Here is a 20489-nt window from a genome sequence, read left to right on the forward strand (position 1 = left end):
TGGCCTATATTAGCTTTTACACTCTCCCTAAAATAGCCATACCTACCTACTATAATGATACCTTTTAATGTTTCCATAAAATATGCTGCGAAACAAAAAAATAAAAATAAATATTGGTTAAGTAAAATTGAAAGAGTAAAAGATAATTTAGCAAATTTGGTGGTTTTCTTTTCTACACCATTTGCCTTGTGGTCAGATAACATGTTATTTTGATAATTTGAGTTCGTCCTGATTACAGCAATACCAGATTTGTATCGTTTCCGTCATGTTTTACTAATTTAAAAAAAAATCTGAACTTTTTTTTAAAAAATGTATTGCCATTTTCTGACCCCTGTAGCTTTCTTTTTTATTTTTGCATACAAGGCTGTATGAGGGCTCATTTTTTGCACGATAATCAGTTTTTTATATCGGTACCATTTTGGTATTGATCTGACTTTTTAAATCGTTTTTAAGTTTTTTTCTGGGATATTATTGCAATTCTGTGGTTTGGTACTTTTTTTTTTTTTACGTTTATGTCATTTATCATACGGGAGACATAATGTTATATTTTAATATTTTTGGGGGAATATGCAAGGATTCACTGTCCTTGATGCATCCAGTGTCGACTTAGATAGTCAGTCCTGGTGTTCAGCTCTCCCTTTGGATGAACTTCCGATCTTAAAGGAGAACTCCGGAATAGGAAAATTATCATCCATACTGCCAGCAGTAAAAAAAATAAACCGGTACATACCTTCCTTCGCTCCCCCCGATGCAATCCTCTTCCTGGTTGCCGGTGGTCAGCGAGTCATACTGCACTCAGCCAATCACTGGCCACAGCGAAGTCCTGACTTGGCCGGCGATAGGCTGAGCGGCAGTGTAATGTTTTCGGCCCCGGCAGCAGGTGACGGTGTAGTGAAGAATTGTGTGTCTTGAAGCGTTCTCACACTGCCGCCCAGCCAATCGCCGGCCGAGTCAGGACTTCGCTGCTCCCGGTGATTGGCTGAGTGCAGTATGACTCGCCGACCACTGGCAACCAGGAAGAGGATCACGGCGGAGGCCGGAGTGGGTTACCGGATGCACCGGGGGAGCGAAGGAAGGTATCTACCTGTTTATTTTTTTACTGCCGGTAGTATGGACGATTATTTTCCTATTCCGCAGTTCTCCTTTAACTGGGTATCTGCAAAAGATAAAACTAACAAAAGGTAGTGACCATGAGACTAGGGCTTCTAGTTGTCACTTGCCTATGAATTACAAAAACAGAGGTGGAATTATCTGAAAATATTTTAACATCCTTATCGTGAAAACCTGAGCCTGATGACTGAGGAGCTCTAAGGCCGCGTTCACACAAAGTAAATTCCGCACATCTGCATTGGTTCCTGCAGAGTCCGGAATTGATGCGGAATTTGTGTGGAAATTTTCACAAGGATTCCGCATCTTTTCTTCACAGCGACCCAGGACTCCTGCAGTACTACTACAACTCCCATCATGGAACAGAATTGCCATGATAGGAGTAGTAGTTCCCCAGCTGTAGGAGTCTGCGGGTGGCTGGGGAGACTACTGTGGTACTACTATTCCCATCATGGAACAGAGTCTGATGGGAATAGTAGTAAAGGGGCTGACGGATTGATCGCATCGGGTTTCAGAATTTTGAATTCCCTTTCTGTCTGACCACAGTGCTCTCTGCCGACACCTCTGTCCATTTAAGGAACTGTCCAGAGCAGGAGCAAGTCCCCATAGAAAACCTCTCCTGCTATGGACAGTTCATGACATGGACAGATGTGTCAGCAGAGAGCACTATGGTCAGACAGAAAAGCAATTCAAAAAGAAAAGAACTTCCTGTGGATCATGCAGCAGCTGATAAGTACTGGAAGGATTAAGATTTTTTAACAGAAGTAATTTACCAATCTGTTTAATTTTCTGGCACCAGTTGATCTAAAAAAAAAATAAAAAAATATTCCAGTGGAGCACCCCTTTAACCTCTTCAGGACATAGGGCGTATGGATACGCCCTGCATCCCGAGTCCTTAAGGACCGAGGGCGTATCCATACGCCCGTGGGAATTCCGGCCCCCACCGCTAGCCGGTTGGGGACCGGAGCCGGATGCCTGCTGAAATCGTTCAGCAGGCATCCCGGCATATCGCCCAGGGGGGTCATTATGCCCCCCACATGTCGACGATCGCCGCAGATCGCTGGACAATTCAGTCCAGCGATCTGCGGCGATTCCGGGTCAATCGGGTCTCCAGTGACCCGGTGACCCGGAATTACTGGCTGTTCAGGGCCGTCTCTGACGGCCCCGAACAGCCAGAGCCTGCAGGGGTGAGGTGGCACTGGTGCCACCTCACGATCGCCCTGATTCGTCGGCCGGATTACCGGCCGACCAATCAGGGCGCCTGCTGCGGGCGTCACTCCCGCACCCGCTCCGCCCCTCTTACGGAGGACGTGAGCGGGTGCGGGACGTGCACCCCGGGTGCTGGGGACCCCGATCGCCGGCGTCAATGTTCGGATCGGGGCCCCAGGAGCAGCGGTGGCGGCGGGACTGACTCTCCGGCGCTGGATCGTTGGAGGTGAGTGACAGCCTCCTGCTGTTGCTTAGCAACAGCTCCCAGCATGCAAAAAGGGCATGCTGGGAGCTGTAGTTATGCAACAGCAGGAGGCAGACAACCACAACTCCCAGCATTCCCTTATGGGCATGCTGGGACTTATGGTTTTGCAACAGCTGGAGGCACATGTTTTCTATGGAAAAGTGTACCTTCAGCTGTTGTATAACTACAACTCCCAGCTTGCACAAACAGCTAAAGTGCATGCTGGGAGTTGTAGTGGTGCATCTGCTGGTTGCATAACTACAACTCCCAGCATGCCCGTTGGCTGTCGGTGACTGCTGAGAGTTGTAGTTTTGCAACAGCTGAAGGCACGCTGGTTGTGAAACTCAGAGTTTTTTTTTTACCTAACTCAGTGTTTCACGACCGGTGTGCCTCCAGCTGTTGCAAACTACAACTTAGCAGTCACCGTACACCATGCACCGTACATGCTGGGAGTTGTAGTTTTGCAACAGCTGGAGGCACACTGGTTGTGAAACACTGAGTTGGGTCACAAACTCAGTGATACATAACCAGTGTACCTACAGTTGTTGCAAAACTACAACTCTCAGCAGTCACCGACAGCCAACGGGCATGCTGGGAGTTGTAGTTTTGCAACAGCTGGATGTCCGTCCCCCCCCCCCCCAATGTGAACGTACAGGGTACACTCACATGGGCGGAGGATTACAGTAAGTATCTGGCTGCAAGTTTGAGCTGCCGCAAACTTTCTGCTGCAACTCAAACTGCCAGCGAGAAACTACTGTGAACCCCCCGCCCGTGTGACTGTACCCTAAAAACACTACACTACGCTAACAAAAAATAAAATAAAAAGTAAAAAACACTACATATACACATACCCCTATACAACCCCCCTCCCCTCCCCAATAAAAATGAAAAACGTCTGGTACGCCACTGTTTCCAGAACGGAGCCTCCAGCTGTTGCAAAACAACTCCCAGTATTGTCGGACAGCCGTCGACTGTCCAGGCATGCTGGGAGTTTTGCAACAGCTGGAGGCACCCTGTTTGGGAATCACTGGCGTAGAATTCCCCTATGTCCACCCCTATGCAAGTCCCTAATTTAGGCCTCAAATGCGCATGGCACTCTCACTTTGGAGCCCTGTCGTATTTCAAGGCAAAAGTCGTGAAACACCTGTGGGGTATAAAGGTTCACTTAACCCCTTGTTACGTTCCCCGAAGGGTCTAGTTTCCAAAATGGTATGCCATGTGTTTTTTTTTGCTGTCCTGGCACCATAGGGGCTTCCTAAATGCGGCATGCCCCCAGAGAAAAATTTGCTTTCAAAAAGCCAAATGTGACTCCTTCTCTTCCGAGACCTGTAGTGCGCCAGCAGAGCACTTTTCACCCCCATATGGGGTGTTTTCTGAATCAGGAGAAATTGGGCTTCAAATTTTTAGGGGTATTTTCTGCTATTACCCTTTTTAAAAATTAAAAATTTTGGGGAAAACAAGCATTTTAGGTAAAAAAAAAATTTTTTTTTTGGACATTTGCAAAAGTCGTGAAACACCTGTGGGGTATTAAGGTTCACTTTATCCCATGTTACATTCCCCGAGGGGTCTAGTTTCCAAAATGGTATGTCATGTGTTTTTTTTTTGCTGTTCTGGCACCATAAGGGCTTCCTAAATGCAACATGCCCCCCAAAAACCATTTCAGAAAAATGTACTCTCCAAAATCCCCTTGTCGCTCCTTCGCTTCTGAGCCCTCTACTGCGCCCGCCGAACACTTTACATAGACATATGAGGTATGTGCTTACTCGAGAGAAATTGGGCTACAAATACAAGTAAAAATTTTGTCCTTTTACCCCTTGCAAAAATTAAAAAATTTGGTCTACAAGAACATGCGAGTGTAAATGAAGATTGTGAATTTTCTCCTTCACTTTGCTGCTATTCGTGTGAAACACCTAAAGGGTTAAAACACTTACTGAATGTCATTTTGAATACTTTGGGTGGTGTAGTTTTTATAATGGGGTCATTTATGGGGTATTTCTAATATGAAGACCCTTCAAATCCACTTAAAACCTGAACTGGTCCCTGAAAAATACTGAGTTTGAAAATTTTGTGAAAAATCGGAAAATTGCTGCTGACCGTTGAAGCCCTCTGGTGTCTTCCAAAAGTAAAAACTCATAAATTTTATGATGCAAACATAAAGTAGACATATTGTATATGTGAATAAAATAAAAAAAAATATTTGGAATATCCATTTCCTTACAAGCAGAGAGCTTCAAAGTTAGAAAAATGCAAAATTTTCTAATTTTTCATCAAATTTACGGATTTTTCACCAAGAAAGGATGCAAGTATCGACAAAAATTTACCACTATGTTAAAGTAGAATATGTCACGAAAAAACAATCTCGGAATCAGAATGATAACTAAAAGCATTCCAGAGTTATTAATGTTTAAAGTCACAGTGGTCAGATGTGCAAAAAACGCTCCGGTCCTTAAGGCCAAAATGGGCTCCGTCCTGAAGGGGTTAAAGAGGAAGTAACACCCTGTTCACCCACACTAAACCCAATAAACAGGGTTATAGTGTGGGTGAACCCAATTAAAAAAAGGTATACCTCACCCCAATTGGTGATCTAGGTTAAATACATTCACCATGGAGCCGTGGGCTAGTATACAATGCTTCCCTTTTCCCAGGATTTCTTTTCTGTCTGACCACAGTGCTCTCTGCTGACACCTCTGTCCATGTCAGGAACTGTGCTATGGGGGATTTACTCCTACTCTGGACAGTTCTTAAAATGGACAGAGATGTCAGCAGAGAGTACTGCGTTCCAAAAAGAAAAGAATTTCCTCTGTAGTATTCAGCAGCTAATAAGTACGGAAAGAATTAAGATTTTTTTAATAGAAGTAATTTACAAATCTGTTGAATTTTCTGGCACCAGTTGATTTTAAAAAAATAATAAAAATTATAAATAATAATAAATTTCCACCAGAGTATCCCTTTAAGCCCACAAACTAACCACATATTTCAGGTCAGCAACAGGACGTACTCACATTTGTCAGCAGACAGAGCAATGCTTCAACATAGCAATAATACAGACCAGTGTTTCCCAACCAGGGTGCCTCCAGCTGTGGCCAAACTACAGCTCCCAGCATGCCCGGACAGCCTTTGGCTGTCCGGGCATGCTGGGAGTTGTAGTTTGACCACAGCTGGAGGCACCCTGGTTGGGAAACACTGATATAGACTGTAAGCTCTGGCATGCAGGGGCCTCATTCGTCGTGTATTATTGTTACGTCAAAATTGTACAAATTGTGGATGCATAATTTGTTGACACCATATAAAAAAAATATTTATTATTTACTATTGTTATATAATTTAGGCTGCGTTCACACGGCCGTCTAGACCCTTCCCATTCTTCTCCGGTAAAAAAAAAAACCCCCAAAAAAACGGACAATAACGGATGCAAATGGATGTTATCCGCTTGGATCCGTTATTGTTCAGTTAATAAACAAAAACATTTATTTTTTTTTGTTCTGAGCATGCTCCGAAGTAAAAACGGATCAAAAAACTGATTGAAAACACGGATTCAAAAGGATAGGCTCATCCGTTTTCCATAGTCTTCAATGTTAAATGTACTGAATGTGTTTTTTCTTCAGTTTTTTTTGGACGGACGGACGGACGAAAAAATACTGCAGGTGCCGTCAAAAAAACGGAAATGAGTGGAGACAGTACAAACGGATGTAAACGGATTGTAAAAAAAAATCCCATTGACATGAATGGGATTTAAAAAAAAACGGTTTTAATCAGTTTACAGTCTGCAAGAACAGAACCCGAAATGGGGATAAAAAAATAAATAAATAAATCAATAAAACGGGGACAGCCGGCCGTGTGAACGCATCCTTAGCCAGGATGAACGCTGTTTTCCTTACAGTACCTGCTCCTGCCAGATGACTGTACAAACACTGTCAGGGACCAGCTGTAATGCTGACAGCAAGGACTTGTCTAGATATAGTGTACAGTGTCCTTATACTACGTAGGTGAGGACTATCCAAAATCTGATAACCAGTCCAGGCTGTGTGACACATGGACTTCACCCCACTACTATACACCCACTGTGAGCAATGGAAATAGCAATCCTGCAATTACGTCCATGACACAACCCGACACCTACTTGTCCCAGGAAAACCTGTTTTTAAGTATCAATGAAGCCAAGATAAACAAGCACAGCATAGATTCGTGTTCAGACACATGTTCTTTAAGATACTAGACCCCTAGCTGTTACCTGTATATACCCTCTCTATGCGGAACAGAGGTGTCACCTACAGGTACAGCGGATCTACAGGTACCATTCTCATCTATGGAGTCGCTGCACTAGAAGGACATTACATAGATGACAATAAGAAAACAAAATATCATTTCAACTGCTTAACCTTTTTTCTGGGAAATACACCGCACCATAGCTGTCTGGAAGCAGCTTATCCCCCCCCTCTCCCCAGCCGAATATCCATGTTTATAGGGTGGACGGTGGAGATCGATGTCAGTGTTGCACTAGGAAAAAATAAAAACTAGGGATCGACCGTTATTGATTTTTTTAGGGCCAATACCGATAATCAGTGAACTTTAAGGCCGATAGGCGATGACTTATACCGATATTCCGGTATAAGTAATCGGCTATTTCTCCCCCAACCCCGCAGAAGCCGCTGAAGATCAATGATTTAAAGCGGGCGCTTAAAATCAATGAACTGCAGCGGTTTTTGCGGGGCCAGAGACTGCCGCCGCCACCCGCTTCTCTCCCCCTGCCTGTCCTGGGGTCCTCCTGAGTCCAACCACCGCCGCTGCTGCCTCCCCCCCTGCCTATCCTCTGTCCAGAGACCGCCGCCACCAGCTTCTCTCCCCCTGTCTGTCCTTGGGTCCTCCTGAGTCCAACCACCGCCGCTGCTGCTGCCTCCCCCCCTGCCTATCCTCTGGCCAGAGACCGCCGCTGCCAGCTTCTCTCCCCCTGTCGGTCCTGAGTCCAACCACCGCCGCCACCCCATTGGCTCCCTGGTTTTATAATTACCTGTTCCCGGGGTCCGCGCTACTTCTGGCTCCGGCGGAGTCCTGAGCTGTCATTGTGCGCCGGGCCACTGATGGTGACGTCACGTTGAGGACGTCACTCGTCATTGTGCAGCGCACAACAATAGCGCAGGACGCCGCAGGAGCCAGAAGTAGCGCAAACCCCGGGAACAGGTAATTATAAAACCAGGGATGGGGGAGGCAATAGGGCAGCGGCCTCTGGCAGGGGCATTATCGGCAAGTAGAGGTGCACCGAAATGGAAATTTCAGAAACGAAACCGAAATAAAAAAAAATGTCCGGCCGAAACCGATACCGAAAAGGACTTCTCCCCGTCTTCTGGTAAAATGCAGCGCTCCGCTCATTAGATTAGATTCCCCCACATTAGATTGCCAGCTCCCCCACATTAGGTTGGGAGTTCCCCCACAATAGTAGGCAGCTTCCCCACAACAGTAGGCAGGTTCCCAAATTAGGTCAGCATTTCCCCCACAATAGTAGGCAGCTTCCCCACAACAGTAGGCAGGTTCCCAAATTAGGTCAGCATTTCCCCCCAACAATAGTAGGCAGCTCCCCCCAACAATAGTAGGCAGCTCCCCCCAACAATATTAGGCAGCTCCCCCCAACAATATTAGGCAGCTCCCCCCAACAATATTAGGCAGCTCCCCCCCACATTAGGTCAGCAGTTCCCCCACAGTAGTAGGCAGGTTCCTCACAATAGTAGGCAGCTCCCCCACATTAGGTCAGCAGTTCCCACACAATATTAGGCAGCTCCCCCCCCAACAATATTAGGCAGCTCCCCCCCACATTAGGTCAGCAGTTCCCCCACCCCACAGACATACAGCTTCCAGCCATATACAGTGTATGGCTGGAGGCTGTATGTCTATACTGCTGCCCCCACAGTGTTCCGGTCACAGCTCCTCCGGCCCGGGGTCACATCTACTGCTATGGCCTATGGACCATAGCAGTAGGTGCCGGGATCGGAGGAGCGGTGACCGGAACACTGAAGAAGATGACGCGGTCACTTACCAGGCCCCGGCCGGCCTGCGTTCTCCAGCGACGATCCTGCGGTTCTCCTGCGTCTCTATGGTGGTACGCACGGGACGTCAGTGACGTCCCGTGCGTACGACCATTGAGGCGAAGAAGCGAAGGACCGAAGGAGGATCGCGGGAGGACGCCGGGGAATGGTGAGTGACCGCCGGACATCCTTATGTCCCGAAAAGATTTTTCCGGACACAGGGATGTCCGGGATAGGATTAGGAATACTTCTTTTTATGTGCCGGGGCCGGCTCCCGTGTGTGGCTGCAGGCGGGGGCCGACCAGAGCATATAAAAACTAATACTGTATGCTAAAAACCAGGGGGCCTCCAGCTGTTGTGAAACTACAACTCCCAGCATGCCCGGACAGACTTTGCCGGTCCGGGCATGCTGGGAGTTGTAGTTTCACAACAGCTGGAGGCCCCCTGGTTTTTAGTACACAGTATTAGTCTTTATATGCTCCGGTCGGCCCCCGCCTGCAGCCACACACAGGAGCCGGCCCGGGCACATAAAAAGAAGTATTACTAATCCTATCCCGGAGAGCGCAACCCCCCCCCCCCCCCAGATGTTGCGGCCGGCCCCCCCTGCATCCCCCACGAGTGCCTCTGCCACTGGCAGTGTTTGTAACTTGTGCTGTGGGCGGGCAGGGGAGGTGGTCATTATCGGCACTTTTTTTGTTGTTTCGGCATTTTGCCTAAATAGCCATATATCGGTGCATCCCTATCGGCAGGGTAATTGCCGATACGGATAACGTCCAAAATCGTGAATATGGGCCAAACCAATAATCGGTCGATCCCTAATAAAAACCTTAAAAGGAGTATTCCAGGAAAAAAACTTTTTTTTTTTAATATATCAACTGGCTCCAGAAAGTTAAACAGGTTTGTAAATTACTTCTCTCTGATGACACCTGTCTCGGAAGCTGTCCAGAGTAGGAGCGAATCCCCATAGCAAACTTCTTATCCTCCGGACATTTCCTGAGGTGTCAGCAGAGAGCACTATTGTGAGACAGAAAAGAACAACTCAACTTCAGCAGCTGATAACTACTGGAAGGATTAAGATTTTTTGATAGAAGTAATTTACAAATCTGTTTAACTTTCTGGAGCCAGTTGATAGTTAAAAAAAAAAAAAAAAAAATTTCCTGGAATACCCCATTAACCTACTATTTAAAGCAGTGGTCTCAAGCTGTGGCCCTCCAGATGTTGAAAAATTTCAACTCCCAGCATGCCCGGACAGGAGTTGAAGTTTTGCAACATCTGGAGGACCACAGTTTGAGACCACTGATTTAAAGGGACTGTACTACGTTAGATCCTGCAAAACAAAACAAGTTTTTAACAGGAATTATGTTAACAAAATGCTGCTGTATCTACCCAGTGTTTCCCAACCAGGGTGCCTCGGGCTGTTGCTAAACTACAACTTTCAGCATACCTTGACAGCTAAACAATGTCCAAGCATGCTGGAAGATGTAGTTTTGCAACAGCTGGAGGCACACTGGTTGGAAAACAATGATCTAGACATTGATGGTGAAGCGTACCTGAATAATTTTTTTTAAAGCTTTTATGGTTTGGTTCAAAGTGGTGAAGAAGTGATTTTCCTGCTTTAACTGCCATTTCTCATTTTCTCAACCAAAGTTGGGATGTTTACAAGCAGAACTCACACCTGGACTTCCTTTTCCTTACTTCTATTGCCAAACACAACACAGCACTTATCTCTGCTTGTGAAAACACACACATGACTGAACAGGCTGGCACTGTGCTGACAGATGATGAATTTACACTACAGTCCTATAGAGGGAATGTGGTGGGAGGGGGTGGTATCTGATGGATAGGCTTGGCAAGGTGGTATGTGAGCAGAAAGGATCAAAGCAAGGTTAAATCATAAAAGCAGCCCTGGCCTAAGCAGTGAACGGAGACTGATGATGATAATAATGATGACAGGCTAAAGGGAAGGGGAGAAGGGATTATAGGCAGCACTATGTACATAGTAAAAAAAAAAAAAAAAAAAAAAAAAAAAGGAGAGTGTTTACACAAGGGACATTCATCCATAACTTTATGGGTTGTCAGATATAAGGCTCAACTGCAGGTTCTGTCAAAAATACCAGACAAAATAGTGTAGCATGTTACGATATTTTGTCTGGTAAAATGCTGCACCATGATAGGAACTCAGTGGCCCCCAATAACGTCAACGGTCATGACAGATCCGCCCTTGGTGTTTATTCTGTCGTTTTTTCTCCAATGAGGAAGCAGAACAATGAAAAAGACAAGGCAGGGGTGAGCCCAGCCTAGGTTCTAGGTATAGGTTCACACCTATAAAAGCATGCAGCACGTTTGATGTATGATCAAAAACAAAAAAAAAAATCCATATTTACTTTTTTTTTTTTTACTTATCTGTCAAAATGTATTGCTATACATTTGAATATGTTTTGCATGGGGTTTGAAATATATAAATGTTTCCTTTTTTTAACAGTTCCTCTTGTCTGGCCACAGTTCACTTTAAGTGCCAAACACTAGAGGGGGGGGGGGTCTCCAATAGGGTACTTGGAAATAAACATACTAGGGCTGGGCGGTATGACCAAATGTGTGTATCGCTGTATTTTTGTAACTTTTGGCGGTTCCACGGTATATATAACGGTATTTCCTCCTCCTCCTCTCCCAAATTAATTGTCAGCCCAGCGCGGCCCCCATTGGGGTAAATACTCACATGTCACCCGCAAGCGCTGCCCTCCTTGTCCTCCTGTTTGTTGCGGCTGCCGGCGCTGACACTCTCTATACTGAGCGGTATCCCTATACTGTATCCCTATGCCCGGGCTGCAAAAGGTAAACAAAATAAACTAACGCATGTTCCGATGTCGGCCTTACGCTGGGGACGGGGACTACAGACAGCCGTCAGCCTATCACCGGCCGCAGCGATGTCCCGCCCCGGCCGGGATAGGCTGAGCGCACTGTCATGTAAGGAGCTCTGTCCGGCTTCTTACATGACAGTGCGCTCAGCCTATCAGCGTCTGAGGCAGAACATCGCTGCGGCCGGTGATAGGCTGACGGCTGTCCGGCGTTCCCATCCCCAGGAAGCAGATGAGGCCAGTATCGGACCAATGGGAGGTGAGTTAAAGTTTATTTTGTTTATTTTTTGCAGCCCAGGCATAGGGATACCAGACAGTATAAAGCAGTGGTCTTCAACCTGCGGACCTCCAGATGTTGCAAAACTAAAACTCCCAGCATGCTGAGAGTTGTAGTTTTGCAACATCTGGAGATCCGCAGGTTGAAGACCACTGGTAAAGAGAGTGTCAGCGCCGGCGGCCGCAACAAACAGGAGAGCAGCGCTTGCGGGTGATATGTGAGTATATACCCCGATGGGGTCAGAGCTGGGCTGATAATTAATTTGGAGGGGGGGGGGGCAGCGCTTGCGGGTGATATGTTAGTATTTACCCCGATCGGGTCAGAGCTGGGCTGATAATTAATTGGGGGGGGGGGGGGGCAGAGCTTGCGGATGATATGTGAGTATTTACCCCGATGGGGACAGCGCTGGGTTGATAATTAATTGGGGGGGGGGGGCAGCGCTTGCTGGTGACATGTGAGCAGTTCCCCAATGTGGGGACAGTGCAGCACTGGGCTGATTCATTCATTCCCGAGGGGGAGGGGCCAAACCGGTATTGCGGTATGGGTTAAAATTCATACCGTGCAGCACAAAAATTTCGGTATTCGGTATGAACCAGTATACCGCCCAGCACTAAATCATACGCGTCTAATGTAAGAAAGCGCAAAGCTTTACCTTTCAATACATTTCCTAAAGACCTCAATTGCAGGGGAAAAAAAAAAGTTTTCACTTGTTTATGATTTTTTTGTGGGGGACATAAGTGGTCAGTGACCTACACATTCCTTTACCATTAAAAAATTTAAATATAATAATAATATTGAGGATAATGACAAAAAGCAAGACAAAAATATACCCACGCTATTGTTAGCTCCAGCTGTAGACCACGGTGGATGGTACAGTTGCCATAGCAGCCTTCCATGCTTAGCAAAGTTCCGTGTACGAGTGCCATACATCAGAAAAGGGCTCATGTACGGTACTTCGCTGAGCGTGATACGGTTGTGTCGGCACCTTAGCCCGGGGTGGTCTGGGTCCCCCAGACTGGGGGTGAAGACTGGGTGGGCTTACAGCTTTAGATCTACCCTTTGACATCTATGGATACTTTTAAATACCTTTAAGACATATCCCTGTGATGTCTTGATGTGTGGGGCGTGATGTCCATGTTACATAACTACAACTCTCAGCATGCCCGGACAGCCAAATGCATGCTGGGAGTTGTTTTGCAACAGCTGGAGGCACACTGGTTGGGAACACTGCACTAGAGAGCAAAAAAAAAAAAAAAAAAAAAAAAGCTGGTTTCTGATTGGTTGCTATGGGCAACTGCAGAATTTTTGACAGAACTGACAAGGACTAACGCAGCCAAAACGCATCTGTACTTGCCACCACTAGGTATGAAGGGAAGTCTCTCCTCTCCACAGCCTGTTAGAAGGAATCCTACCACTTCCGCTATCTCACTACACATGGCGGCTTCTAATGTTACCACAAAACTCTTCACACAATACAGACACTACTCCCCATGATATCTAGCAGAGAGCACCCCCAACTTCTCGCTGACAACCAACCTGAAGCTTTCCGGAATGCTTTCGACGGGAGACAAGGCGGAGCAAGCGACATATACCGCGGCGTGATGGGAAATGTAGTCCCGCCAACGGATCTTTACTCACTGGGAAACGTTCACGTGGACTACAATTCCCGAGTCACTTAGCGAACTTTTTTTGAATATCCTATCTTTATCAAAACAACCGCTCCCTCAATTTCATCTGAACGCACAACTTTATAACGCCATTAAACGGCTTCAACTTTACCAGCCGTAAAGCGAAATATCGCAATGGCATGATTTAGAATACAAGTCATAATATTAACTAAACGTCAGGTCTGGGTTTCTGTCCACGTTAACGTGTTGTAGGGTACACTCTGCCAAAACAAATTCTCGTGTGTGTGTTGTCACCTTAGACCATTGCTAATAAAGTTTTGTACAAGGGCGGAACCTGTGGCCGCAGAGAGCACGCATGCTCATTAAGCGCCCCTCTCATTAGCCCGCCTTTAACCCTTCGGACGACGCCCTAATGTTATAATTTCTGCTGGCTCGGTGACACCGCCCCCTCCAGGAATAGCCCCGCCCTCCGCTAACGTCGCCCGTTCGCTGCGTCATTGTGTCGGTGTCGCGCCTGTTCGCTCGGTGATAGGAGAAGGACGGGAATACGCACGTATATATTGTCTATTTACCGTATGCATGTTATGGCCGTGTCCTCTGTGGTATCGCTATTGTATGAATGGAGCGGACGGGTGCGTTTTCTGTATCCTGCTGTCCAGTCTGTCTTGTCTCCTAGCCTCCCGCATTGTCATGATGGCTGCGCTGTATTGTGCGTGTGTGCGCTGGATGATGGCCGGTGTTTGCCTGTATATAGGGTGTATATATATATATATATATATATATATATATATGTGTGTGTGTATTCTGTATGATGGGCTGAGTTTTCCTGTATATAGGGTGTGTGTGTGTGTGTGTGTGTGTATGTGTATATATATATATATATATATATATATATATGTGCATCTGTATGATGGGGCTGGGTTTACCTGTATATAGGATATATGTGTGTATTCTGTATGATTGGGCTGAGTTTTCCTGTATAGCGTGCGTGTATGTGTGTATTCTGTATGATGGCCTTTGTTTGCCTGTATATAGGGTGTGTGTGTGTGTGTGTGTGTGTGTGTGTGTGTGTATATATATATATATATATATATATATATATATATATATGTGTGTGTTCTCTGTATGATGGGGCTGTGTTTACCTGTGTGTGTGTGTGTATTCTGTATGATTGGGCTGAGTTTTCCTGTATATCGTGCGTGTATATGTGTGTATTCTGTATGATGGGGCTGAGCTTGCCTCTATACAGTTAATGGAGATATATATATACACACATACACTGTATGGGTGGACTATATTTGTGTGTGTGTGTGTGTGTGTGTGTGTATATATATATATATATATATATATATATATATATATATATTGCACATGAAGATCACTGTATACCTGGCAGTAGATATGTTAGCATTAGTCTGAATTAGAGACATGTTTTATACTTGATCAGTGTTTCCCTACCAGTGCGCCTCCAGCTGTTGCAAAACTACAACTCCCGGCATGCCCAGACAGGCTTCTGCTGGGAGTTGTACTTTTGCAACACCTGGAGGCACCCTGGTTGGGAACCACAGATCAGGTTAGAGATGCTGTATCTGCATTCTGGTCCATAGACTGTAAACGCATCTGTCATCCATTATGGCTCCATGTAGATGGGTGTGTGTCCTTGGGGATGAGATGACTTGGGGGGGGGGGGGGGAAATGGACGCCTGATTTATTAGTGATTTAGGCTAATGATCTGCTGGATTTCTGAAGCATGATTTACAGGTCTATAGCCAGTCTCTGGTTATCTAGCTTTTGCTAAACTACAACTCCTAGCATGCTCATGTCTTGACATGTTGGGAGGTGTAGCAAGGGGGGGGGGGGGGGGCCACAGCTGCTGGGATCCCCTGCGATCTACTGAACCAGGATCCTGAATCTCCCTGCTGCGTGGGGTTGACATGTGCTCCATGCATTCTTTATGAGTACATCTCTCGGGTATCTCTGGCGCTTCCATAGACAATTCATGATGTGCGTGTCATCTATAGTCCAGCAATTAACTGGTTATTTGCAAGCATGCCCAGAATATCCCCATTAAAAAACAAACAAACCGGACTTGCCTCCCTACCCCTAGTTTCCCGCTTCTGTTCTCCATTGATGTCCTTTTCTTTTGCTCAATGTGTCTCACTGCAGAGCAGCTAAGCATCAGTTGCGGAGATGTCCCACCCCGGCCGGTGATGGGCTGTGCAGCAGTGGGATGTATAAAGCCCCTGCCCCACTCTTTTCCTGATGCTGGGGCCCAGTATGTCACACAACCAGTCAGCCTATCACTGGCCGAGGTGGGACATTACTGCTGCCTGCGACTAGCTGAACTGTATAACCACAAGGAGCAGGAAAAGGACCGCAGCGGGGGACGGGACAGCGATACTAGAGGCCCCCAAGCAGTGGCGGCAGACAAGTCTTGTGTTTCTTTTTTTTAGTTTTTTTTTTTTTTAAATGGCGACATCCTGGGCATGTTTTGGAAAAGAAACTTTCAATGCTGCAGTCTTTTAGGCTCCTTTCACACTACAGTAATGTTCCTGCATTCTGACATCCGTTATTCAGCAATAATGGATAAAACTGAATACAACAGATAACTGACCAATTTTAATGGACATTCTGTAAAAATAACGGACTTGTGCCATCCGTTATCACCCGTTATAGTCATTTCCATGTGACTTCCAGGTTGTAATGCTGTACTGAGCATGCTCAGTACAAAAACGGATCATAAAAAAACGGATAACGGATGTTCTTTGTAAACATCCATTTCCCATAGACTTCAATGTTAAATTTTTTAAGACGTTATTTCACCTTTTATTTTTGCCGGAACAAAAATGTATGCATGCACAGTCTTTTGTGCCGGAACAAAAATGATGGAGATTAGTGAAAACGGACATGCCTGATGCAAAAGGATGGTCAAAAAATCCCATTGATATGAATGGGATTTTTTGGGGGGGCGGTTTTCAGGAATATATGACGGGAGTAATAACGTTTTTTTACAGGATGATACCTGTAGTGTGAAAGGGGCCTTAAAGGGGTAGTCCAGTGGTGAAAAGCTTATCCCCTATCCTAAGGATAGGGGATAAGTTTGAGATCGCGGGGGGTCCGACCGCTGGGGCCCCCTGCGATCTCGCTGTACAGGGCCCCGGCTCTCCGGCCAGATAGTGGGTGTCGACCCCCGCACGAAGTGGCGGCCGACACGCCCCCTCAATACATCTCTATGGCAGAGCCGGAGATTGCCGAAGGCAGCGCTTCAGCTCTGCCAAAGAGTTGTATTGAGGGGGCGTGTCGGCCACCGCTTCGTGCGGAGGTCGACACGCCCCCTTCCCGCGGGCTCTCGGGGCTTTGTACAGGAGATCGCAGACCCCCCGCAATCTGCAACTTATCCCCTATCCTTAAGATAGGGGATAAGTTGTAAACCACTGAGTCACCACTGGACTACTCCTTTAAGGTGACCATATATTTTCACATACACAGGAATGGCAGTGTTTCCCAACCAGTGCACTTCCAACTGTTGCAATACTACACCTACCAACATGCATGGACTTCCAAAGGCTCTAGGCATGCTAGGAGTTGTAGTTTTGCAACAGCTGGAAGCTCACTGGTTAGGAACCACTGCTCTGTGGGGAAGGATAATCCACAAGCAGCTTATCTTTCCCGGATCAATAGTCAGGTGGTAAAAATTCAAGGTGCAATCCCCTTCTCTCCACTGACGTGCTGTCGGAGGAGAATTGCGAGGCCCCATACACTTCATACAGTCAGCTGACTTTAATCTGAGATGTATGGGCACCTTTAGACCATCAATATAGGGTGGTATCAGCTGACTGACGGGGCTGCCATTTACCAGTTCATTGATCCAGGGTATGGAGCTAAGTCTGGTAAAGAACTAAGAGGCCCCAGTGCTGCAGCCCCTACAGTCAGCTGAAGAACAAGGGTGTCTTAAGAATCAGATATTTAGGCTAGGTTCTGACTACTGTAGAGGAGGGCTTCGTTTGAACCAGGATTCGTGGCGCTGATTAGGACACAGGCCTTACAGGATCGGGATAACATCCATCAGAATTTATTACCAATAATGCAACGTGTTTGGCTGCGCATGCGCAGCCAAACACGTTGCATTATTGGTAATAAACTCTGATGGATGTTATCCCGATCCTGTGTCCTAATCAGCGCCACAAATCCTGGTTCAAACGAAGCCCTTCTCTACAATACTCTTCTTTATCCAGGAAGGCTGCAGATGGACCTTATCTAACTACGCACCTTTACCATTGTGTATGTTGTTACACAACCCCATCTGGTAAGCGGTATTGAATCTCCTTATCCCCTTACCTCCTACGTTACTGCACAAGGAGCGCCTTTCCTTTTTTTCTTGTTCGGGTTCAGACTATGGAATCTCTGGGCAGGAAATTTCCGCCCGGAGATTCCAATAGACTGCAATGTGTTCCATGAGTATTTCCGCCTGAAGAAAGAGCAACACCATTCTTCAGGCGGAAATTTCCGAGCGGATTTTCCCTTCTCAAATTCCGCTTCACAAATTCCGAAGTGTAAATTTGTGAACGGAAACCCATTCACTTCACTATACATTTTAGCAAGCGGAATTTCCGCCTGCAATTTCAAATCGTAATAGCAGGCGGAAATTCCGTAGTCTGAACCTAACCTTAGGGTCTTAACAGCGGATAGACCATCAGTATGGTAGACCCAATTAAAGGTGTGGTCCTGACAGAGCTTTAAGTGTTTGGCTTGGGAGTGGGTGAAAAAAAGCAAAAAATAAACCCGAAACTCCACACTTGCCTTTCTCGCTCTCGGTTCTGTTAAGATCTGGTCCCTGCTGTGCAGTACGTCCAGGTTTATGGACGTGACGTCATGCCCACTCACCAGCTGAGGCGGCACAGCAGGAATCTGCGGGAGTGAAGAAGGAAGTGTGTTTTTTTTTTTTCTTTTAAATTACCCTCTCTTTGGCCAAATATGTATAAAAGAAAGCAACCCTCTCCCCAGAGTACCTTGAAAACCAATGCCTATAGGCAACCTGACTGTCCAGTGTACAGACGCATCTCTTCATGCCTTAAGGTTGGGTGGGACTGTATAACTGGAGAGACGTTGTCAGCTGAGTTTTGTGATATGAACTGCAGACTAGATAATAGAGCCATGTGTTCAGTCATATTTGGTACCTTGAGCTGAGAAGGAAATCATGATTTTATAAGTTTTAGCACTGAAATGACAGATATGATTGGATTTATTGCTGTGTCATGTGTGCATGTGTCTTGTAGCGCAGATCACAAAAAAAAATCAGCTGACAGAAGTGTCTTCCCCAGTATTCAGGCATGGAGAGATGGGTCTTCACACTGGGCAATCGAGCTGCCGAGGCTTCGGATTTTGTGTACAAGTAATATTCTAATCAATAGGACTTATACACAAAACTCACTTGACGTTGTGTGGTCACCGGATCAACAACCCATCTGATGACCAGACAGGATAATATATTGACTTTAATGGCAGCTGTCACACCCCTCCCATAGACCAGCATTGAGGGGGTGTGGCCATGATGTCACGAGGGGTGTGGGGGACCTCTGCAGCGCAAAAAACAGCGTTCGGAACATTTACTTCCAAATGCTGGCCAATGGAGTACCCCTTTAAAACCTACATGCATCACTTCCACTCAGCTCTTGAGGCAGAATTTGTGTCTCTTCAGTTTGCCATGTGAACCACCATACACATTAGAGAAAAGTCAGCTGCTGCTTGATCTTCAGCCCCCGATCCGAGTCTTATTCACGATACGCTGCCACCCAGAGAGGTTTAGCATCTACTTGATGGTTTGACCAGGCTGGAGTGTTCAGTGGGCATCAGGATGGAGAGCAGATGTGCCCAGACTGCATAATAAAACAAAAACTTCTATTTACCTCCCTCATAGCCTTTGGTATCAGCACCTGGTCTGGGCATGCTGGGATTTGTTGTTTTGCACCAGTTGGAATCACCCTTATTTGGAAACACTGTATTGTGCCGTCTGGGCACATAGGTTAAATACACATTTTCCCTGGACGACACCTTTTTACATTGGAGGAACACTTTAATAAATGGGGTCCCCCCACCATGAGATCCGTCTGGAATGAGACATAACATTGGATGGACAGAATGAAGATGCTGTAACTCTTAGAAATGTTATTATACATAGAGACATAAAAAAATCTACTATATCTCTAAGGCCGCTTTCACAAGAGCGTGATCCGGATACACTTTTGTGTCCATATTACTTTATGCAAGTCCTGGCCCTACATTGCATCTGATGACATAAATTGGCTGTGTGGTTCGCCAGGACTTGAAGCCATATTCCGCTCATTGGAAGCCGGCCTAGATCTTAGAGAGTCTCTGTGTTTGGCTATGATAAGAACCCAGCAGTTTACTTAAGACTAGAATTGATAGGGCTATTTATATCTCTTGCTCTACTACTATGTGATGTTGTAGCCGATCCCTCCTTGTAGTGTAGACATTGTATTTACTGGTATTATGTTCCTTCATTCTAAAACATCCATTTTTATCTAAATGCAGTGATTGGCAGCAACATGGCCGAAACTGGTGGACCTCAGTCTTCACTCATCTCCTCCTCATCGGCTGGAGAGAAGGGCGGCAGCTGTGCAGGTAGATTTCCCATCTCTCTAATCATAAAGTACTGTGACCTGAGCCATTCTTCTTTATATGCATGAACACACCTTATGACTCAATGGTGAGGCTGCAAACTCATGGTTTACACATGTAGATATTTGCTTTTCAATGAACCTTATACATTAAGACCGATCTATACATATTATGTAGGCGAAAAACACCGTAGGTCTTTAAGAGGACCTGTCACCTGATTTCCCTATAAATATATTGGTGTTTATAGAGTGACCGCTGCAAGACGTTACCATGATCTCCCTCTTCTGCTGCCGATGTAAATTATATGGGACGTAGCAGAGAAGGGCCCAGTCATAGAACGCTTTTTTTGCCAATAACATAAGCTGGGTTGCCTATTTGTCATGTGGCCAGTTACAAAGCATCAGAAGATAGATCATGGTTCTGACTGTTTTCTATTCCTTCCAGCATCATTTACATTGTTCTTAGTGTGATTGGTAAAGGGCCTACTGCTGTGTCCACCTCTAACAACACAAA

The 20489-nt window shown here is 46.0% G+C and overlaps 2 protein-coding genes across 9 annotated transcripts in view; one reads left to right on the forward strand and one right to left on the reverse strand.

Annotated features, from left to right (window-relative positions):
* The window catches only part of ATL3 (atlastin GTPase 3), a 56055-nt gene extending 42008 nt beyond the window's left edge, over positions 1-14047 (reverse strand). The window contains exon 1 of one of the 6 annotated variants that reach the window (XM_056526985.1): positions 13910-14047. Coding sequence is in view for 2 of the 6 variants with exons in the window: in XM_056526983.1 (XP_056382958.1) it covers positions 13064-13145 (82 nt within the window). In the remaining 4 variants the exon portion in view is untranslated. Of the gene's footprint in view, positions 1-12795; positions 12820-13063; positions 13182-13245; positions 13515-13631; positions 13762-13909 lie in introns of those variants that run through there. The other 5 variants (XM_056526986.1, XM_056526990.1, XM_056526984.1 and 2 more) reach the window with 5 other exon arrangements.
* LOC130276939 (reticulon-3-like) overlaps positions 13747-20489 on the forward strand; it is a 53543-nt gene continuing 46800 nt past the window's right edge. The window contains exons 1-2 of one of the 3 annotated variants that reach the window (XM_056526982.1): positions 13747-13886; positions 19890-19979. In XM_056526982.1, coding sequence (XP_056382957.1) covers positions 19904-19979 — 76 coding nt within the window. In that variant the 5' untranslated portion in view covers positions 13747-13886; positions 19890-19903. Of the gene's footprint in view, positions 13891-13941; positions 13970-19889; positions 19980-20489 lie in introns of those variants that run through there. The other 2 variants (XM_056526981.1, XM_056526980.1) reach the window with 2 other exon arrangements.

This window comes from Hyla sarda, chromosome 6, assembly GCF_029499605.1.
Source record: "Hyla sarda isolate aHylSar1 chromosome 6, aHylSar1.hap1, whole genome shotgun sequence".
Lineage (NCBI taxonomy): Eukaryota > Metazoa > Chordata > Amphibia > Anura > Hylidae > Hyla > Hyla sarda.